The sequence below is a fragment of the Rhinoraja longicauda genome, chromosome 14 (genome assembly GCF_053455715.1).
Source record: "Rhinoraja longicauda isolate Sanriku21f chromosome 14, sRhiLon1.1, whole genome shotgun sequence".
Lineage (NCBI taxonomy): Eukaryota > Metazoa > Chordata > Chondrichthyes > Rajiformes > Arhynchobatidae > Rhinoraja > Rhinoraja longicauda.
This window is the reverse complement of record NC_135966.1, coordinates 39,590,475-39,614,358: the sequence shown is the minus strand read 5'-3', so window position 1 is coordinate 39,614,358 and position 23,884 is coordinate 39,590,475. Positions and strand designations below refer to the sequence as shown.

At 42.3% G+C, this 23,884-nt stretch overlaps 1 protein-coding gene across 1 annotated transcript; it reads right to left on the bottom strand.

Annotated features, from left to right (window-relative positions):
* Window positions 1–1,118: 1,118 nt before the first annotated feature.
* LOC144599923 (exocyst complex component 1-like) lies at window positions 1,119–23,867 on the bottom strand. The gene is made up of 3 exons (XM_078411190.1): window positions 23,744–23,867; window positions 23,494–23,624; window positions 1,119–1,373 (listed from the first exon to the last, which is right to left on the bottom strand). The coding sequence occupies exons 1-3, from the start codon at window positions 23,865–23,867 to the stop codon at window positions 1,119–1,121; spliced, it is 510 nt and encodes a 169-aa protein (XP_078267316.1).
* Window positions 23,868–23,884: the final 17 nt, after the last annotated feature.

The window sequence follows — 23,884 nt, the reverse complement described above, 5'->3', positions numbered from 1 at the left end:
TTTCATACCAAAGGCATCTTTGGACTATCAATACAGAACATGCTGGAAATACTCAGCAAGGAGAGCAGCATCTGTGGAAAGCAAAATAGTTATCATTTCCAGTCAAAAACTATTCATCAGAACTTGGAGCAAGAGAAAACAAGTTTGTTTTCAGCAGCAGAGAAAATGTGTGTGAGGGTTGAATTGGATTGGGGGAGCAGGTGGAGAAGGATGAGTGAGATGTTTGGCAATAGAACACTGCGAACCCCCATTTCTTGCACGATGGCTTTGTTTTCCAATTGTGTGCCTTTGGTCTAATACCTCTTTTAAAACTTTTTTAATCCCAGGTTGTTTGGCTTGTATGTGTCACTGTGATTCAAAACACTGTGTAAACATCTTCCCAGTGGCAATTCCCCAGAAATCTCTTAGAAAGAACAACAATGATATCAAAAGCTGTAATGTTGACGTATGCAAGTAATTTGATAAACACAGTAATATGACCACTCTTCATATTGGGGATTTCCATGTCTCCTGATTGAATTCCATGGAGATATGAACAAATGTTGATTCCTCTGAGTAATCACTTATTCTTTATTATCGCGGTATGTCTCGACCAAGCTGATATATTGGAAATCATGAAGCTGCAGGTTTACACAGGACTAGTCCAGAATATGAGAAGGACACTGCATATCCACAACCCTCCTTGTCAGTATCCACCTATCACTCGTCAGGCTTTGTCATACTCCTCTCTTCCAGCTTTCTATGCCTTCCCACCACAATGATGAGGAGTCCTGACCAGAAACGTCACCTATCCTCGTTCTCTGGAGATCCTCTGTGACCCTCTGAGTTATTCCACAACTTTGTGCCTAATTTTTGTAAACCAGATTCCGTAGGTCCTTGTTTCCACAATGCCAGAATTGTTGGATTTTAATCCTGATATAAAATAATATATTTTGAGGCATTAAAAAAATATAGCTTTCAACTTTCAGTTCAATTAAAGACCATAAATGGCTAACATTTTGGCTGTAAGAAGCATGTTTTATTGAAATAATATTTTGTTAATCTGGCAAAATAATTTTTCATACTGTGCTAAATGGTGATGTTGGCAATTTCAGCCGCAGAATATATACGACACCTCCCTACAAAGAACCCAGAAGACAGATGCAGTTGAAGGCTTGTAAGCACAGTTGTACCACCAACATTGTGTCCTCCGGTACACCAAAGAAATTCATATCTTGGATAAAATCGCTGTCAAAGTTCAGAAATTGAATATCCTTTTGCAGGTAGACTTTATTCACTTTTCGTAAGCTTCTTACAAAAGCATACTTGGCAGCAGTGCTACTGGCTTCCCAGCTGCAGATGGTTTCAAAATGTAGGTCGAGGTGTGGGTTATCCTGCAGGAGAGAAAACCAACAGGGCACTCGTTATAGAAGCTTTCAAAGCTTCATCTTCAGTACAGGTAATAGTGATCTCACATCTCACCAATCATTGGGTACAAATCTAATCTTGACATGTAGACAATGGTCACAAATTGCAATGGTACTAATATGATTCAATGCTCACATTGTAGCATTATGTAAACGTCTATCTAGTTTCCATCTTTAAATTTAGGCCTCCAGTCTGAGAAGCAGCATTCCACCATCACCCTCGGCTTCCTTCCATGAAGCTAATTTTCTATCCATTCAGCCATCTCTCCTTGGATCCCATACAATCTAACCATCCAGAGCAGCCTACCATGTGGAACCTTGTCAAATGCCTTGCTGAAATCAATATATACGTCTACAGCTCTGCCCTCATCAAATAGTTTGGTCTCATCTTCAAAAAACAATCAGGTTCATGAGACATGACCTCCCTAACCTCCCAAAACAATCCCTAACCAGCCCTTGTCCATCTAAATGCGTGAGGACATGAGGAAGTATTTCTCTCCACAGACAATGAAATAGGGGTGCAGGCCCTTTTACGTCTTCCCATGAGAACATTTAGATCCTAGCCTCTTATCTGTCTTTAGTTCTCCCTCCTCTTGATTTCTGCACATGGATCCCAGCAAAAAGTAATATTTATTTCCAATTTTTAAAAGCCTTTGAAAACATTGCATCTGAAATACAGCACAATATCAATGTGCTCAACTTGTTCGCCCAGATCTTGTCATCATATCAATGAAATTTAAATCTACGATCAACAGATTAAAAAGTCACCACACCCTGGAACAAAGATAGCATGCATGAATGATTTGCTGATCTTTGGAGTTGAACACTCACTTAGTTGCACAAGCATAAATACAGTGCCTGATGCACTAACATCTTTTAGATCCTTGACGCTTGGTAAACCTTTGCATTCTTGGTGTTTAGTCAGCATTCTAGGGGTTTTCCTTGTCTCTTGTTTGGTTTCCATGGAGACATTACCATGGGTTGATTCATTTAGGTAGTTATCCACATGCTCCTTTTGTTTTATGCATTTTTGATTTGTGCATTTTTAAATAACGCTCCTGAACCTTTAATTACTAAAGTTTGATTTGCACGTTTGTGTTTTTGGAATAAATTCACTGCTGGCAGGATAGTCATGTGTAAGTTTAATTTACGCATTTTTAAGTTACGAGCTGTTTTCAAGCACATATCCCACATGTAAAACGCAAAGTGCGTTTATTGTCATTCTTGACTCATTATTGTCATAGTATGTCAAGTCAAGTCAAGTCAATTTTATTTGTATAGCACATTTAAAAACAACCCACGTTGACCAAAGTGCTGTACATCTGATTAGGTTCCAATGGGAAAAAAAAAAAGAAACATACAGTAGCACGCAAACAGTTCACAGCACCTCCTCAATGAGCCTCAAACGCTAGGGAGTAGAAATAGGTTTTGAGCCTGGACTTAAAGGAGTCGATGGAGGGGGCAGTTCTGATGGGGAGAGGGATGCTGTTCCACAGTCTAGGAGCTGCAACCGCAAAAGCGCGGTCACCCCTGAGCTTAAGCCTAGACCGCGGGATAGTGAGTAGCCCCAAGTCGGCCGACCTGAGGGACCTGGAGTTAGAGAGGGGGGTTAGAAGATTTTTGATGTAGGGGGGGGAGTGTCCATTTAGGGCTTTATACGTGAATAGGAGGAGCTTGAAGTTGATTCTGTACCGTACAGGGAGCCAGTGGAGAGAGGCCAGAATCGGGGTGATGTGGTCCCTTTTACGGGTACCCGTCAGGAGTCTCGCTGCGGCGTTTTGGACCAGTTGCAGGCGGGACAGGGAAGATTGGCTGATCCCAGTGTATAGGGAGTTGCAGTAGTCTAGGCGGGAGGAAATGAAAGCGTGAATGATTTTTGCTGTGTCGTCGAATTGGAGGAAAGGTTTGATTTTAGCTATGGTTCGAAGTTGGAAGAAGCTGGCTTTTACCACAGCGTTGACTTGCTTATCAAATTTTAATGCAGAGTCAAATATCATGCCGAGGTTTTTGACATGCGGTTTGACTAGGCAGGATAGACTTCCAAGACTGCCTGTTATCAATTTGATGGAGTCGGGGGGGCCGAATAGGATGACCTCAGTATCTACCAAGCTGATATATGGCAAATAATGTGGCTCTAGATTTAGCAAGAACTATGCTAGGATTGTTGGATTTAAATTCTAATATGAAAGGATATATTTTGAGGCTTTAAAAGAATATATCTGCTTTCAGTTCAGTTAAAGACTATCAATGGCTAGCATTTTGACTGTAAGAAGCATATTTTATTGAAATAATATTTTGGTAATCTGGCAAGGGATTTTCAATACTGAGCTAAATGAATTATCATCTTGGCAAATTGGAAATTTCAGTAATTAAATATGAGGGACATCTCCCTACAAAAACCCAAAAGACAGGTGCAGTTGTAGGCACACTTGCAACACCAACATTGTGCCCTCACCAGATAATCTCATTTATTGGATATAATCATTGCCAAATTTCAGAAACGGAATATACTTTTGCAGGGAGACTTTATTCACTTTTCATATGCTTCTTACAAAAGCATACTTGGCGGCAGTGAGAATTTAGGTTGAGGTGAGGGTTATATTGACGGAGAGAAAATCGGGAAGACATTTGTCTTGAAGCTTTGAAACCATCTTCAGATTCAGTGAAGATGATTTGGAGATGAGGGGAGGTGTGTGAGGAGTTGAGAAGCGGGAAAGAGTGGTGCAGTTGGAGGGAGGTTCATGGGGGTAACAGTCGGTGATTAGGTTGGACACGATTGAACATAGAAACATAGAAACATAGAAAATAGGTGCAGGAGTAGGCCATTCGGCCCTTCGAGCCTGCACCGCCATTCAATATGATCATGGCTGATCATCCAGCTCAGTAACCTGTACCTGCCTTCTCTCCATACCCCCTGATCCCTTTAGCCACAAGGGCCACATCTAACTCCCTCTTAAATATAGCCAATGAACTGGCCTCAACTACCTTCTGTGGCAGAGAATTCCACAGACTCACCACTCTCTGTGTGAAGAAATGTTTTCTCATCTCGGTCCTAAAAGACTTCCCCCTTATCCTTAAGCTGTGACCCCTGGTTCTGGACTCCCCCAACATCGGGAACATCGGGAACGATGCAGCACATGGGGTAAACGCTGGCCGGGACATTAGGAACTACTTCCCTCTGCTGGAAATGAAATACGGGAGCTTTCCCATGAGAGCAAATAGATCCTCATTTCTTTTCTGTCTTTTAGTTTACCCTCATTCACATTTTTGCATGTGATTCCCAGTAAAGGCATCATTTATTTCCAATCCTTAAATGCCTTTCAAAGCATCACATTTGAAATACAGCACGTCGTAGCCCAGATCTTGTCTTCATTTAGTGGAGTGAAACTTAAAGCTTCAATCTACGGAGTCAAAAGTCGTAACGTAATCCACCACACCTCCATGAATGGATGGCATGCACTGAAGATTCTCTGATGCCTGGGAATGTGAAGGGCTGTGATAAGCCAAGGCGAAAATCAGGGAGGGAGATCATGCAGTGAATAAGGACAGATACCCGATGGAATAAGGGCAGTTGAGAGTTGTGACCAGCATGGAAGAGTAGGGAGAGTCGTTAGATTGAAGGGAGAGTAATCCGATTATGGAGTGAGATTTAAGAAAGGTCAACCTTCAGCAAGGTCTGTGTTATTTGTACAGCACAAATTGTGGTGCAACTTTGCATAAGTGGTACTTGTAATCTCCATGTGTGTGTACAAAATACCACGGTTAGCTTTCCACAACGTATTATACATACATACACATACATATGCATATAAGGTCAGCATAAGGTTTTGGATGAAATTCACTTGCACAGCATACAAATACTTTATACTATTTGGGCTTTTATACTTAGAAATGCTTTGAGTAGATGTGTTTTAGACATAAAGGCTCCAAGAAAAGATATGAGGATATTGCCTCTTCGAGGATGTTGCCAGGACTTGAGGGCCCAAGCTATAGGGAGAGATTGGGCAGGCTAGGATTGATTCCTTGGAGCACAGGAGGATGAGGGATGATTTTATAAAGGGTGTATACGATTATGAGGGAAAAGATAGGGTTGATGCACAGAGCCTTTTACCCAGAGTTGTGGAATCAGGAATCAGAGGACTTAGGTTTAAGGTGAGAAGGGAAAGATTTAACAGGAGCCTGAGAGGCAATCTTTTCACACAGAGGATGGTGGGTATATGGAATGAGCTGCCAGATGGAATAGTTAACATACTATAACAACATTTAAAAGACATATAGATAGACAAAAAATAGAAGCATAGAAACATAGAAAAATAGGTGCAGGAGTAGGCCATTTGGCCCATCGAGCCAGCACCGGGATTCAATATGATCATGGCTGATCATCTAAGCCGTTCCTGCTTTTTCCTCATATTCCTTGATTCCTTTAGCCCTAAGAGCTAAATCTAACATAAAATCTAAATGTAACATCTAAGATAGGTACATGGATAGGAAAGATTTAGAGGGATATGGATCAAATGAGGGCAGGTCAGGCAGGTATGGACGGAGGATCTTGGTTGGCATGGGAAAGCTGGGCCGAAGGGCCTGTTTCCATGCTGTATGACTCTATGACTACCAAATCATAACCATAAAGCACAGAAACAGGCCCTTCAGCCCAACTCATCCATGCTGACCATGATTTATAATTGAACCACTCCTATTTGCCTGGATTTGACCCATATCCCTCTAAACCTTTCCTATCCATGTAACTGTCTAAATGTATTTTAAACATCACCATTGTACTTGCCTCTACAGCTTCCTCTGGCAGATCATTGTATATACGCACCAACCCCACAAAAGGTCCCAACCTATATAGCCACTATTTATAACTCTAATCCTCAAGTCTTGGTGAGATCCTGTGGAATGTTTGCTGCATCCTTTCCAGCTCAATGATAGCCTTCCTACAGCAATCTGACCAGATCTGCCCACGTAGTCTCACCAACATGTTGTACAGCTATAGCATGGCATCCCAACCACTGTACTCGATACACTTACCAATACACTTACCTATTTCTGTACAATTCCTAATCAGGGATGTATTTAGGTATGGCAATACTCTACTGGAATGTTTGTACGAAAGGAATTTCACTATGCGTTTGAACTTCACACATGTGGCAATAAGAGTACCATTGAAGACAAGCATGCTAAATCCCCTTTTCATAACCCTGTCTATCCATGTCACTGCTTTCAGGAAACTGCATATCTATACCCTCAGTCTGAAGAAGGGTCTCGACCCGAAACGTCACCCATTCCTTCTCTCCTGAGATGCTGCCTGACCCGCTGAGTTACTCCAGCATTTTGTGATACCTTAGATTTGTACCAGCATCTGCAGTTATTTTCCTACATATCTATACCCTTAGGTCTCTTTGCACTGCAACACACTCCAGGGCCCTATCATTTAGGTGTTCCTCACGACTTTCACGGAGATTGCTTGGGTTATTGAGAAGGAATCCATGAGGCACATCATATCTGTACCAGGCCACCTCTGTCCATTCAGAAGTTGGAGGTAGGAGACCAGTGGGTGTAGGATAGTGTTAATGTATGGGGATCGCTGGGCGGCACGGACTTGGAGGGCCGAAAAGGCCTGTTTCCGGCTGTATGTATATGATATGATATGATATGATAAAAGGCCCACTGATGCTGCCTGACCACTGATTTCCACCAGTCGGTTGTTTTTTGCTCTAGAATTTACATTGAATCACTAACCTCAGCTGCCTTTACTCATCTAACTGTGGGCTGTGTAGCTGCTGCCAAAAGAAAAACAACATTAGGAAATGTTAAACTACAATGGGCCAAGCCAGTGACTTCCTGCTTTAGCAACACGCAGGCTGAGCCAAGATCACATTAACCCTGTATTTCAGGAGAAATACACTGGATGTTTTCAAGAGAGGGTTAGATTTAGCTCTTGGGGCTAAAGGAATCAAGGGATATGGGGAAAAACCAAGAACGGGGTAGTGATCAGCCATGATCATATTGAATGGCAGTGCTGGCTCGAAGGGCTGAATGGCCTACTCCTGCACCTATTTTTCTATGTTTCTATGAGACATGGGAGATTGCAGATGCTGGAATCTGTAGCAGAAAACAAATTGCTGTAGGAACTCAATAGGTTAAATAGCAAGCATGGAGGCAAAGAGGAATGGTCGATATTTTGGGTTGAAAGGTTTACTAGACTGCTGCCTGGATTAGAGGGTATTATCTCTGGAAGGAAAGTTTGGATAAACTTGGATTGTTTTCTCTGAGGCGTCGTATAATTGAGTGGTGCCCTGGTGGAAGTGTATAAAAATAATGGGAGGCACAGGTAGGGTTGACAGTCAGACTCTTTCTCCCATGTGGAAATGTCATAGACTAGAGAGCATAGTTTTAGGATGAGAGGGGCAAGATTTAAAGGAGATGTATGGGGGCATGTTTTTTGAAACAGAGCGTTGTGGGTGCTAGGAATGTACAGTCTGGGTGGTGGTGGAGGCAATTACAATAGCGGTGTTTAAGAGGCACATGGATATGCAGGGAATGGAGGGATATGGATCACGTGCAAGCACAGGTGATTAGTTTCACTTGGTATCATGGTCGGCATGGACATGATGGGCTGAAGGGCTGAAGGGCCTGTTCCTGTGCTGTGCTGTTCTATGTTCTATGTTCTAATCCTGCATCAGAATTGAACCCTAATCCATCCCAAGTAGTATGTTCACAACAGAGCCAATCGCAATGAAGAGTGGAGAGGTGGAGTATTTAGTTTAGTATAGAAATACCGCGTGGAAACAGGCCCTTCCGCCCACCAAGCCTGTGCTCACCAGCGATCTCAATACACTAGGACTATCCTGCACGCTAGGGACCATTTACAGTCTTTACTGACGTCAATTAATCCAGAAACCTGCACGTCTTTGGAGTGGAAACTGGAGCACCCGGGGAAAGTGTATGTGGTCACTGGGAGAACGTAGAAACTCCCTACAGACACCAGCCTTAGTCAGGATTGAACCTGGGTCTCTGGCATTATAAGGCAGCAACTCTGCCAGCATGCAGCATAGGTTTACTAGGTTAATTCCCAGAATGGCGGGACTGTCATATGTTGAAAGACTGGAGCGACTAGGCTTGTATACACTGGAATTTAGAAGGATGAGAGGGGATCTTATCGAAACGTATAAGATTATTAAGGGGTTGGACACGTTAGAGGCAGGAAACATGTTCCCAATGTTGGGGGAGTCCAGAACAAGGGGCCACAGTTTAAGAATAAGGGGTAAGCCATTTAGAACGGAGATGAGGAAAAACCTTTTCAGTCAGAGAGTTGTGAATCTGTGGAATTCTCTGCCTCAGAAGGTAGTGGAGGCCAATTCTCTGAATGCATTCAAGAGAGAGCTAGATAGAGCTCTTAAGGATAACAGAGTCAGGGGGTATGGGGAGAAGGCAGGAACGGGGTACTGATTGAGAATGATCAGCCATGAATGGCGGTGCTGGCTCGAAGGGCCAAATGGCCTACTCCTGCACCTAGTGTCTATTGTCTATTGTCTATACCACTGTGCCACCATGCTGCCCCAAGCATGATAGGCAGTTCCCCAAGTTCCACCTGTTATGTTCTCCAGTCTTACCCCTTCCCTCTCACCACTTTATACCATCTGCTCTTGGTATAAAGATAGAAAGAACACAGATGATCCAATAGCTAAGACATGAATGGGTTCCTCAGTTCATCCATCAATGGCCGAAATTAACCCCAAACGTGGCTCATGTTCATTGACCAATACAGATATATTCTGTTGCATAAATATGCTACCTTATTGACACAAGCCAGTCGAAGGAAGCAGGTACATTCTTTAAATTCAACACATTTGCTGACTTAGAAAAAAATAGGTGGTTGCAAGCTTTTCCATGCAATTTAAAGCACACAATGGGTTATCAGATTGATAAATGGCTCACCAAAGGTAGCCGTTGTTAATTATTGATTACTATGTTTAAAGTAGAATTCAAAATTAGATAAAGATGAGATTCAATGGTTGAGACGGACAGGAGATTCTGTGGATGCAAACATGACTTCAGGATGGTGTGTTGCCTCCCTGGTTCATCTATGTCAATGATTTGGATGAGAATGTACAAAGCATGATTAGTAGACACAAAATGCTGGAGTAACTCAGCGGGTCAGGCAGCATCTCAGGAGAGAAGGAATGGGTGACTTTTCGGGTCGAGACCCTTCTTCAGTCTAAAGAAGGGTCTCGACCCGAAAAGTCACCCATTCCTTCTCTCCTGAGATGCTGCCTGACCCGCTGAATTACTCCAGCATTTTGTGTCTACCTTCGATTTAAACCGGCATCTGCAGTTTTTTTTCCTACACAAGCAAGATTAGTAAGTTTGCAGATGACACTAAAATGGCTGATATTGTAGCAAAGATTGTTTCAAGAATTATAATGGGATCATGACCAGTTGGGCAAGTGGGCTGGGGAATGGTCAAAGAGATTAATTAAGATAAGTGTGTGGTGTTGCATTTTGGGTAGTCAAACCAGGACAGAACCTTCACAGTGAACCTTCACACGGCCCTGGGGGTATGGTGGAGCAGAGGGGACTAGGAATACAAATGCAGAGTTCCCTGAAAGCGGCATCACAGGTAGATAAGGTGGTGAAGATGGTTTTTGGCATGCTGGCCTTCATCAGTCAGGGATTTGAGTATTGAAGTTGGGGCGTTATACAGCAGTTGGACAAGACATTGAGAGGCTGCAACTGGAGTACTGTGTTCGGCTTTGGTCACCCTGCTGTATAAAATATATTATTAAGCCTGGAAAGAGTGCAGAGGATATTTGCAAGGAAGTTGCCACGACATGAGGACCTGAGCTATGGGGAGGTTCGGCAGGCTAGGATTTTATTCCTTGGATCGCAGAAGGCAGAGGGATGATCCTATAGAAGTGGAGATGAACACGAGGGAAATAAATTGAATGCACAGAACCTTTTTCCAATGGGAATCAAGAACTAGAGGATATCGGTTTAAGGTAACTGGAACAAATTTAATATGAACCTGAAGGGTAAAATTTTCGTATAGAGCATGGTGAGTGTATGGAATGAGCAGGTACAATAGTAACATTTAAAAGGCATTGGGATTAGCTTAGTTGGGGCATCTTGGTTGGCATGACAAGTTGGGCTGAAGGGGCTGTTTGATTCTAAGACTCTATGAAGAGTAAATGTGAAAGGTTATTTGAGAAATTGAAGCAGGAAGCAATGACCTGGCATGGATTAGTCCAGACACAAGCAGAATAGGCTGAATGACTGTCTTCCACACTTGCATACACATTATTTCATAGCATTAATTTAGTTTACTTTAGAGATGCAAAGCGGAAACAGGCCCTTCAGCCCATTGAGTCCAAGCTGACAAGCGATCCCCATACACTATCACTATCCCACACACTAGGGAAAACTTACAATTTGACCAAAGCCAATTAACCGACAAACTTGTACGTCTTTGAAGTGTGTGAGGAAACGGGAGCACCCAGAGAAAACACACATGGTCACAGGGAAAACATACAAACTCAGTACGACAGCACCTGTTGTCAAGATCGAGCCCAGGTCTCTGGCGATGAAAGGCAGCAACTCTACCGCTGCTCCACCATGCCACTCCGTGGATTTTGGTGATATTGTGAATATTGGTGATTTGGGTGATTTAACCTTTTCTTTACTCCAGCTATTTCCTTCAGTTTTATTTTCTTATCTTGCTGTCTGAAAGCAGTTTTCTGAAATTGGGACTTGAGTCACTGGTGCCTGCTGCTTATCTTTTAAATACTTAAGAACTTTTGTAGTAGGAGTGGGCCTTGTGTACACCGGGGACACCTTGGGGCTCATGAAAGATTTGCTCAATTGTATTTTGTTAGAGAATGGAAATAAATTATCTTCAGAATGCAGTAACAAAATTCCAATCTGGATTGGAATCAATTTACTGAAAGATATGTCCTGCTAAAGTGCCCTGATTAAAACAGGCCTTTTTTGAAGGATGACTCAGCGACAGATTGAAACACTGAATGAGGCATTGTGCCAAACAGCAGCATAGTTCGAAGTTTAGTCTATAATTTTTGTTGATCCCTAAGTACACTCTTTATAAAGGGAGGGGAAATGAAATCAGTGGTATTTCCAATCTTGATTTTATTTTCTGCTGCAGAGTGTGTTATACTCTGCATTCAAGAGAGAGCTAGATAGAGCTCTTATGGATAGCAGAGTCAGGGGGTATGGGGAGAAGGCAGGAACGGGGTACTGATTGAGAATGATCAGCCATGATCACATTGAATGGTGGTGCTGGCTCGAAGGGCCGAATGGCCTCCTCCTGCACCTATTGTCTATTGTCTATTGTCTATATTGGATACTGATGCAAACCAGGGACAAATATATTTTTACATATGGAAATTATCTTCCCTGTTCAAGCATCCAACTGATGCTCAAACTTCACACTTAAGCTCTGCTTAGTGTGGTGGTGTAAAATGGATTCAAGAAGTCAGCTATGGAAGTAAAAATGCAAGATTTTAAAAACAAGCAAGATTTTAAACAGATTGATTATGTTATATCATTTATATATTCATGTTATATCAGTCTGAAGAAGGGTCTCGATCTGAAACGTCACCCATTCCTTCTCTCCCGAGATGCTGCCTGACCTGCTGAGTTACTCCAGCATTTTGTGATACCTTTGATGTTATATCATTTGTTTTCCACAATCTTGAGATTTACACTTGATCAAAATGTATTCAGTTGATTTCCTCTGAGATTCAATGATCAAGAATTGAGGCTCATAAATTTGTAAGACATAGGAGCAAAATTAGGCCACTCTCCCCATCGCTTCTGCTCTGCCACTCGCACCATCGCGTCTGCTCTGCCATCGTGGCTGCTCCATTTTTCCCTCTCAACTTGATTCTCCTGTCTACTCCCTGTAACCATAAATGTTTCCTCTCTCAACTTAAACCTATGTCTTCCGGTTCTTGATCATTGCACAGCTGCAGAATTAAAAATGCTTTGGATTTGAATATAGAGAAGTGGGATCAAAGGTCAGTGTAATTTTAAAGGAGCACAATACTGTTCGACCATAAGTGGCGGAAATGTTCTGCCTACTCTCTCAGCTGGGTGTTCAAGCTATTGCAGGGACGTTTTCCTCAGTAAGTTAGCCAATATTTATTTCTCACTCGTCAACACAAAAACTAGATTATCTGCTCATTTTAGTTCATTCTACTCATCTGTTCATTATATGTTCCGTCAGGCAGAAGATACAGAAGTTTCAAAGCATGCAACACCAGTCTCAGGAACACCTTTTTTGTTCATAGGCTTCTGAACAGTTCTTCCATAAATTAGGGTACTGTCTGATTCACCTCTCCCCATTGCGGACACTTCTATCTTTCCCTTTGCTCTACCTATTGTACTTGAGTCTGGCTTGATTGTATTTATGTGTGGTATTATTTGATTTGATTGAATAGCATGCAAACCAAAGCTTTTGGTACACTTGACAACTATAAACCAAAATCTAAATCTAAACATCTCCTTCCATCCCCCTTTGCCCCCTTCCTCCAACCTAGTCGATTAACCAGTTCCATATTTCACCACAATGTATCTCTCTCGGGACTGCACCAACAATTGGATTACCAAGGCATCACCCTGCCTGAAGTCATTTGCTGCCAGCCCTGATTTGTCCTGGTCTTTTCTTGCCTCTAGCTGTTCTTCCATCCCCCACCCCTTCCTTTCTGTCTGAAGAAGGGTTCCAACCCGAATCATTACCTGTCCTTTTTCTCCAGAGATGCTGCCTGACCTGCTGAGTTACTCCAGCACTCTAGGACTATTTTTATTATAAACGAACATCTGCAATTCTTTGTTTCTATAAAATTGTACCTCGCTATGTTAGGAGTCTCAATAAACAAACTGACTGTTGCATATGCTCGTGTACAACACATCACAAGTATTACAGTTTAATGAACTTTGGAACATACTGGGTTATGAAAGGCTGAATGTATAAAGCAAATCTTTTTTATAAATAAATGAGAGCAATTAACTGCAGTGATTTGTTTGTTTGAGCCTGCTATGCAGGTTTGCTTCTGAACCAGTACCACTAGCTTCATTGTGGTAAAATTCTGTTATCCAAGCTCTAAATGTTTCTTGTGGTCAAGAAAACCATTATGTCTAAAAAAAGTATTGACCGAAACTTGAGACTGCAAGTTTTTTTTTTTACATCTGATGTCTGCTTCGAATTGCTTCCCACTCAGTGGAACATAATTGCATCTTTTTTCTTGAAAGTTGATGTTCCCTCATTCAAATGAGCATTGACGAACATCAATATTAAAAACAATGGCTGTATCAATCAGCCTCGCTGTACTGGAGTAGACATTATGACTGTGGTTAAATTTTATTATAATTGCAAATCAATTTTATAATACCCTTTCAAAAGAGATTAAAACATTGACTGGCTGAAATCCATTCGATGTGATGGTTGCTACAATTAGGTGCCATGTATTTGCTTCTGGTAGCATTAGACTAACATTCAGACAAACTGCCACATGTACTGACATGAAGAATATTTTCATTTGATGATCATTTTGTGTAAAATTGTAAACCTATTCTCAGACGAGGTACACAAATTGATAGAATTATTTTGCAACGTTGCTACCTGGAATTCACTGCATCTTAACAATACGTATATTGAGAGTAAAAATCACCAAGAAAAAAAAAGAAAATACTGGGAACACTCAGCTGGTGAGATGGCCTGTGTTTGGAGACAAGGTAACAGTCAGCACAACCTCTTTGAGTTTTATGAATATGGAGGTGTTTCTTCTCCGAGAGGGCACATGTATCCATGGAGATAGAGTCAGAGAATCATAGAGTCATACAGCATGGAAACAGCCCCTCTGGCCCAAATCATCCATGCCAACAAAATACCCCACCTGTTAGTCCCATGTGCCAACATCTGGCCCATATCTCCCCAAGCCTTTTCTTTCCATGTACCCGTCCAAGTGTCTATTATATGCTTAGTACCTGCCTCAACTACCTCCTCTGGCAGCTCGTTCCATATACCCACTATCCTCAGTGTGAAAAGGTTGCCCCTCTGATTCCTACTAAATCATTCTCTTCTCACCCCACCTTACCTCTATCACCGGGAGCTGTGGAGTCCATATGATTTCAATATGCGTTCAAAACTGAGATAGAAGCATTGCAGGTCAACAGGGGATTGGGACAGCAAGCAGGAGAAGAGCACAAAATTGGATCAGCCATGATCGCCTTGAATGGCAAAGTTGCTGGAAGAATACAGGAAGCACCATATGGCATACTCACGGAACTTTAAAGCACAGAAACAAGGATTTTGGTCCTATACCTCTCATGTTAGAGGCAGGAAACATGTTCCCAATGTTGGGGGAGTCCAGAACAAGGGGCCACAGTTTAAGAATAAGGGGTAGGCCATTTAGAACTGAGATGATGAAAAACATTTTCAGTCAGAGAGTTGTGAATCTGTGGAATGCTCTGCCTCAGAAGGCAGCGGAGGCCAATTCTCTGAATGCATTCAAGAGAGAGTTAGATAGAGCTCTTAAGGATAGCGGAGTCAGGGGGTATGGGGAGAAGGCAGGAACGGGGTACTGATTGAGAATGATCAGCCATGATCACATTGAATGGCGGTGCTGGCTCGAAGGGCCGAATGGCCTCCTCCTGCACCTATTCTCTGTTGTCTATTGTCTATCAAGCACTCATCTACACTAATTTTATTCTTCCCACATTCACATCAAATACTCCCACACTCACTATACATTTGGGAGATTTACAGGGGCTAAATAACTTACCAAACCACACATCTTTGAGCCGTAGATGGAAACTGCAGCTCCCAGAGGAAGTAAACTTGGACATGAGAAGAACATGCAATCTACACACAGATAAGTCCAAAGGTCAGGATTGAACCTGCGTCACTGGAGGTACAAGACAGCAGATCAGCAACCTGCACCACCACGGTGCCCCTACTCTTATCACCATTTCTGATGTTCTTCTGTGGTATGAACTAGGTTATTTTTAATAGTAAAACTGGCCTCCAACAATTATTTTAAAAATAATTATACCTCTCATGCCTTCACATGAACAGGAAAGGCAAATTATTATCTGAATGGTGTCAAGTTAGGAAATGGGGAAGCACAAAGAGATCTAGGTGTCCTTGTTCATCAGTCACTTAAAGTTAGCATGCAGGCACAACTGGCGGTGAAGAAAGCTAATGGCATGTTGGCCTTTATGACAAGAGGAGTTGAGTATAGGAGCAAAGAGGTCCTTCTACAGTTGTACATGGCCCTAGTGAGACCACACCTGGAGTACTGTTTGCAGTTTTGGTCTCCAAATTTGAGGAAGGACATTCTTGCTATTGAGGGTGTGCAGCGTAGGTTCACTAGGTTAATTCCCGGAATGGAGGGACTGTCGTATGTTGAAAGGCTGGAGCGATTGGGCTTGTATACACTGGAATTTAGAAGGATGAGGGGGGATCTTATTGAAATATATCAGATTATTAAGGGATTGGACACGTTAGAGGCAGGAAGCATGTACCCAATGTTGGGGGAGTACAGAACCAGGAGCCACAGTTTAAGAATAAAGGGTAGGCCATTTAGAACGGAGATAAGGAAAAACTTTTTCAGTCAGAGAGTTGTAAATCTGTGGAATTCTCTGCCTCAGAAGGCAGTGGAGGCCAGTTCTCTGGATGCTTTCAAGAGAGAGCTAGATAGAGCTCTTAAAGATAGCGGAGTCAGAGGGTATAGGGAGAAGGCAGGAACGGGGTACTGATTGAGAATGATCAGCCATGATCACAATTGAATGGCGGTGCTGGCTCGAAGGGCTGAATGGCCTACTCCTGCACCTATTGTCTATTGTCTATTGCCTATTGCCTATTGTCTATTCACATATTGCAAAAAATTTATTGCACAGAAAAAAGTCATTGTGCCTAAAAGATCCCAGTAAGTTGTTTATGCCCTTAAGCCTTCTCTCTTCCTTTTTCATCTAACTCCACCATAGCCTTCAATTATGTTCTCCGTTTAATATTTATCTGGCATTCTCTTTAACTCATCCATACTATACACTTTAATCACTCTGTGTGGCCACATGCTAACCGCCATCGCAATAAAGAGGTTTGGCCTGAATTCCCGACTGGATTTACTCATGACTATTTTATACTTATGGCCTCCTTGTTGGTCTTGGCCACAAGTGGACACATTTCACCCATATTTGTACTACCAAAATTATTAATGATTTTAAAGATTGTGAAGAGATTATCACAGATCGTTCTCCATTCCCACATGTGTGGAATAGGTGAGGGCGAAATGTGTCATTTCAGTGCAGCATTTGTATATATTCATTGAAACAGGCATAGAAATATGCCCTTCTGTCCACCATGTCAATGCGCACAATGAAGGAAGCTTTGGCAAGCTATGGCAGTCACAATCCACTACGACCATTGTGCATCACTGATGAAAGATGTGAATGTTTAAGATAGTGGATGAGGTGCTAACAAGGACAGAATCCCCCTTGTCCTCACCTTCCACCCCATCAGCCAGCGTATCCAACAAATCATCCTCCAACATTTCCGTCACCTCCAACGGGACCCCACTACTGGCCACATCTTCCCATCTCCTCCCCTTTCTGCGTTCCGCAGAGATTGTTCCCTCCGTAACTCTCTGGTCCAATCATCACTTTCTATCCAAACCACCCCCTCCCCGGGCACTTTCCCCTGCAACCACAGGAGATGCAACACCTGTCCCTTTACCTCCCCTCTCAACTCCATTCAAGGACCCAAACAGTCTTTCCAGGTGAGACAGAGGTTCACCTGCACCTCCTTCAACCTCATCTATTTTATCCGCTGCTCTAGATGTCAGCTTCTCTACATTGGCGAGACCAAATGCAGGCTCGGCGATCGTTTCGCTCAACACCTTCGCTCAGTCCGCCTTAACCAACCTGATCTCTTGGTGGTTGAGCACTTCAACTCCCCCTCCCACTCCCAGTCTTACCTTTCTGTCATGGGCCTCCTCCAGTGCCATAGTGAGGCCCACCAGATATTGGAGGAACAGCACCTCATATTTCGCCTGGGCAGCTTGCAGCCCAGCGGCATGAACATTGACCTCCAACTTTAGATAGTTCCTCTGTCCCTCTCTCCCCCCCCCTCCCCTTCTCAGTTCTCCCACTGTCTTCCTGTCTCCACCTATATCCTTTCTTTGTCCCACCCCCCTGACATCAGTCTGAAGAAGGGTCTCGACCCGAAACGTCACCCATTCTCTCTCTCCTAGATGCTGTCTGACCTGCTGAGTTACTCCAGCATTTTGTGATACCTTTGATTTATACCAGCATCTGCAGTTATTTTCCTAAACCAATGTCTTGTCATGCACTGTCGTATGTATGGTATGACCTGCCTGGACACCATGCAAAACAACATTTTTCACTGTATTTCGGTGTGCATGACAATAATAAAGCAATATCAATACTAATACGATTTGGGGGCGAGTGCAAAGTTCAAAGGAAGGAAATAAAGTTAATGAGTTTTAACAATTGATTGATAGGGTGGGAAAGATAGGGGGTCATGGCGCCACAGCCATTGATAGCAAGAAGGAAGGAAAGACTTGGTTAGAGAAGAAATGGGAGCCACTGAGGATCACACTCTGCCCATGACCCACACACACTTTGCATGTGCGGTTTTGTGCTTGTGCAAAATCTGCCAATCCATCTGTTCATTACACAATACACAAAACAGATTGTGGCACTGTGACTGTTCCTGAATGGTTACCAGCCTCTCTCTGCTGGTGGCTTGGATAAAGAGTGGTTTTAGGGCCAGAATTATCACAGTGAAGGCTCATTGCCTTGCTTTATGAATCTAATTACATTGCAGAACCCGAGAGATATCTTTGAGTTTTCCTCTGACAACTGTTTCTCGTAAAAATAAATGCATTCCAAAACTGATTATCACTTTCATTCTTCCATGAAAATGTCACTTAAATGTAATACGAATGTATAACATTTCTTGTGCGATATTGAAAATTGTTAGCATTGTTTAGCTGTGGAATTAGGCCAGTGATATAATTTAGTAGGACAAAGAGACTGCTGCACAATTCTATGAACTCTCCATGGCCTCCACAAACTCACAATTGGTAATTATTTATTCTCATCTGCAAGCATTCAGGTTCCTCTCTAAACCACATTGGGCAAATTGTAGGAAGATACTGCAGATGATGGTTTAAACCGAAGACAGACACCAAAATCTGGAGTAATTCAGCGGGACAAGCCACATCTCTGGATAGAAGGAATGGGTGATGTTTCGGGTCAAGACTCTGCTTCAGACTAGTCTGGGGAATTAGAAACAAGAGATGTAGATGCTGATGTAGAGAGAAAAAGAACAATGAGTGAAAAATATGCAAGAAGTAAGATAAAAGAAACTGGCCATTGGTAGTTGTTTGTTGGGTGAAAACGAGAAGCTGGTGCAAATTGGGTGGGGGACGGATGGCAAGAGAGGGAATGCTGGGGTGTCGAAGTTAGAGAAATCAATATTCATACCACTGGGCTGCAAGCTGCCCAAGCAAAATATGTGATGCTGTTCCTCCAATTTGCATTTAGCCTCACTCTGGAAATGGAGGAGACCTAGGACAGTAAGATCAGCGTGGAAAAGGGAAGGAGAATTAAAGTGTTTAGCCACTGGGAGATCAGGTAGGTCCAGGCGGACTGAGCAAAGGTGTTCATTGTTCTTTATCTCTCTACATTATCGTCTATTTCTATCGTTTCCCTTTCTCCTGGTTAGTCTGAAGAAGGGTCTCGACCCAAATCGTCACCCGTTCCTTCTCTCTGGAGATGCTGCCTGTCCTGCTGAGTTACTGCAAATGATTGTGTTTCACATTGGGCAAAGGAAGTGGAAACAGTGTACACCATCAGTGGGAGTGGGGGTGGTTGGTATCCAATCCCAAATACTTCCAGTACATCTTCACCACAAAATATAGAGTTCCTGCTTCAAAAAAAAAACTGGAGTGGTAGTCCAATAAAGGTTTGAACTTTTCTAACAATTATTGATTCAGTAGAGTGCTGGATCGGTTAGCAAGAATTATATTTGCCTGCAGCAATAGGATCAACTTAAGAAGGTTCAGTCTGGTCACTACAGAACCTGCTTCTTTTGTTTGCAAGATACTTTTTTTTTATATCAAAAAATACTTTATTCAAGTAATAAATATTTGCTTACAAAACATCTTTTTTAACAAACCCATCCGACATTTCCGGAGGTTACACATTCGATACAGGCATTCACTTCAAATTTACAGACATTTATTTACATTTACACACCTTTACACAGTATCCCTTATATGGAGGGGCGTCTCCACCACACCCTGCCCCCCATGTCCAGCAGCGGAAGGACCCTAGACTGTGGTCCTCCCCCACAGGGCCTTGGCGTTGGCCGCACCAAGCTTCAGTGCGTCCCTCAGCATGTACTCCTGCAGTCTGCAGCGGGCCAGTCGGCAACATTCCCCGACGGACAGCTCGCTCTGCTGGGAGGTCAACAAGGATCGGGCAGACCAAAGAGCGTCTTTCACCGAGTTGATGACCTTCCAGCAGCACTCGATGTCGGTCTCCGAATGCGTCCCTGGGAACAGTCCGTAGATCACAGAGTCCTCTGTGACGAAGCTGCTTGGAATGAATCGTGACAGGGACCCCTGCAGACCTCTCCAGACTCAAGATACAACTATGAAACTTTGTCAAGTTGGAAAGGGTACAGAGAAAATTTACAAGGATGTTGCCTGGATTCGAGGGTCTAAGCTTTAGGGAAAGGTTGAGCAGGCTGGGACTCTGTTCCCTGGAGCACAGGAGGATGAAGGGCGATCTTATGGAGGTTTCAAAATCATGAGAGAAATAGATCTGTTAGAGGCACGTTCTCATGGCCCGAGTAGGGGAATCAAGAACCAGTGGGCATAGGTTTAAGGTGAAGGGGGAAAGATTTTAGAGGAATCGGAAGGGTAACCTTTACACACAAAGGGTGGTGGGTGTATGGAAGAAGTTGCCAGAGGTTGTAGTTGAGGCAGGATGTTTGCAATGTTTAAGAAACAATTAGACAGGTACATGGATAGGACAGGTTTAGATTGGTATGGGCCACATGCAGGCGAGTGGGACTAGTGTAGATGGGACTACATGTTGGTCGATGTGGGCAAGTTGGGCTGAAGGGCCTGTTTCCACACTGTATGACTCTCTGAATCTATGACTTTATGACCAGTGTAAGTGTCTACCTGAACGAGAGAGAGGCTTGACATCCAGTTAAACGGGAAGAACTCTGGAAAGATATCTAGCCTTACGAAGGTGCCAATGAGAAAGCGAGTGGTAAAGGCAGAGGAGGGTGGGATGATGGTAGTTTTCAAATTTGTAAGGCTAGTCGATTAATTCAGTCATATGGATTGGGGGATGGTTTTCAGTCCTGAGTGTGGTTCGAAGTTTAACCTCAGGGGTGGAAAGGTCTATATGGAAAGAGATGGTAAATGTAATTGAGGAGGTCTATTCCACTATAAAAGAGTAAGGTAGGGGTTGGAGCAATGGCTTTCAGTTGCACCTGGCACAAGCTGTGTTGTAAGCACAATACCATCCTCAGTGGAATTCTCTGCCAGAGTGGAATTCTCTGCCACAGAGTGGAATTCTCTGCCACAGAGTGGAATTCTCTGCCACAGAGTGGAATTCTCTGCCACAGAGTGGAATTCTCTGCCACAGTGGAATTCTCTGCCACAGAGTGGAATTCTCTGCCACAGAGTGGAATTCTCTGCCACAGAGTGGAATTCTCTGCCACAGAGTGGAATTCTCTGCCAAAGAAGGCAGTGGAGGTCAATTCGCTGGATGTTTTCAAGGGAGAGTTAGATTTTGCTCTTAGAGCTAAAGGAATCAAATGATGTGGGGAAAAAGCAGGAATGGGGTACTGATTTTAGATGATCAGTCATGATCATATTGAATGACAGTGCTGGCTCGAAGAGCCGAATGGCCAACTATTTTTCTATGTTCCTATGTTTCTATGTTTCCGCTACCTCTAGTTCTTGGAAGTCTAACCTCCAGGATAAAACCTATGGAACAGGTTAACTCTTAGGCTGCTGGCTTCTTGTAGTATTGAAATGGAAAGCTTCGGTCCTTGTTTCTCACCTCTCATCCACCATTCGTTAAATCCAGCAGTGATTTAACTTCAACATAAATTATTTAAAGTCTTCTCATCTTTTCAGTCCTAACTCGTCCATTGAGGAAGGCTAAGATTCACACCGACGATTTTCAACTGAGTGCCCTTTCACATTTTCTCAGAGAAATTAACTTGGTGATATCAATTAAATAATTAGAACATAGAACAGGAATAGGCCAACCGGCCCACGATATCTGTGCCAATCATGATGTCACATTAAGCCACTACGTTCTGCTTTCACATAATCCATTCCATGCATATTCATGTGCCAATCTGAAAGCCTCTTAAAGACCACTATCATATCTATATCCACCACCACACCAGATAAGACCCGAGGTCAGGATTGAACCTGCATCTTTGGAGATCTGCTTTAAACTTTCCCACTTTCATCTTAAAGCTATGCCACTTAGTATTTGATTTTTCCACCCTGGGAAAAAAAGTTCAGACTGCATATCCTATATATGCCTCTCATAGTTTTGTAAACTTCTATCAGATCTCCCCTCAGCCTCCAACCTCTCAGAGAAAGCAATCCAAATTTGCCCCGTCTCTCCTTCGTGCTAATACTCTCCAATAAAGGCAGAACCCTGGTAAACCTCTTTTGCACCCTGCATGAATAATTGATTCATCACAGAATGGAAAAATCTTATGGTCAGCGATAGAAAGAAAAGACACTTTGTCACAACCTCAGCATGTCTCAGAGGGTTTTACAACACCTATATGTGAGAAAACTATTGAAAATTAAGAAACTATTGCTGGTGCTTCTGGACGCTCCTAGAAACTTTCCGAAATCCTCCTATAATACTGATAGTCACCATAGATATATAGATTGCAATCTGAATTTAACGTTAAACTATTACATTACTATGATATTACATTGATCGGTGCACCTCCGATGATTTAATAACTAAATCAGTTTATTATTTCACTTTAAAATGAATGGGTTTATTTAACAAATCAGAATGAATACGTAACAATGTTTTTAAACAGTTCAGCTTCAAGAGTGACTTCAAATGATTACAGATTTTTAAAGATAAAATTACTATTTAAGAATAAAAAAAGCCATTTCACATGTATTTGCTCAATCTGCATCTCACTGTGATGGAGTTATCATGTCCTCATGGTGCAGGCAGAATGGGGTTATATTGTAAATTATGTTATAAAAACGTCCCCATTGTAAGTAATATTTTCTAGAGTCCAGCAACAATTCCATTTAAGAGCCTTGGCAATATGACCATTTTACTACAAATTACTTTGTTAGCCTAGGCTATATGATGTCAATAATATACGACTGCACATTTGAATTGACTGAATGCTAACAACAATAAATTCTACCGGTACTTACATAAGTGATGTTATCTACCCATTCCCAAGATGCCTGTAAAACACTTTGATAGTTCATGACATATCCTCCAGCTTCCTAAACCTCTGTCTCTACCACCTGACTCTATTTGCCGATGTAATTCTGCCTGATTTACGGGGACATTTTCTCCATTTCCATTAATTCACCAGAGAAAACGGAATGCACGAGCATTCTACAGGTCGACTTCAACCACTGGTGCAAAAATCACTGCTATAAACTCACATCTCTGACAGAATAGTTATTCACAGTACATGCGATGTATATATTATCACAACACTCCTGTTTTATATTGAAAGCAAGGATCATTTAGAACAGTATGCCAGATTTGGATTCATAAGTTAATTTTTCATGATGATCATTCAGAAATTTATTCCAGATTTGGATTGATACATTAATTAATATGTTTAAGATAGATCATTAAAAATATTAATTAATGTATCAATCCAAATCTGGCAACCGTTCTGAATGATCGTTGTCTTACTTTTGAATTTCTCTTAATTCCTTTCCACAAGAACACAATAACAACTCTTCGTAATAAGATAGGAAAGCATAAGAACTGTAAGTCTTACTGAGTTCGCATCTTTTCCATCCACCAGTGTTAGATCTTCCAGGTACCAGACTTCCTGAATCATGTACATCTCTTTAAGGCCCTTATTTGTGATTTTCATAAAAGTAATATACACCTCCTCGTCTCTGGTGACTAAAATTTAAAAATGGAAAAGTTATAGCATCAAAACCTTACTATGTTTTAAAAGAGCTTTTAGTCAATGCACAATTAAAAGACGGCATAATTATCTATGAAGACATTGCATTGACTACCTGTAATGCACAAGCAGTAATCTTCATTTTCTTCAGATACCTGAATTGGTAAAACGTGGACCAAGCGTTCTCCCTTTGGACCAAAGAAATTTTCTTGAAGCATTGCCTTCCGTCCGGTTGTCATTTCTATTACACGTGAAA

Coding starts and splice junctions, on each gene's coding strand:
- LOC144599923 (XM_078411190.1), bottom strand. CDS start 23,867: ATGACAACCGGACGGAAGGCAATGCTTCAAGAAAATTTCTTTGGTCCA. Junction 23,625..23,743: donor TTACTGCTTGTGCATTACAG/GTAGTCAATGCA, acceptor TTTAAATTTTAG/TCACCAGAGACGAGGAGGTG. Junction 1,374..23,493: donor ATGGAAAAGATGCGAACTCA/GTAAGACTTACA, acceptor TCTCTCCTGCAG/GATAACCCACACCTCGACCT.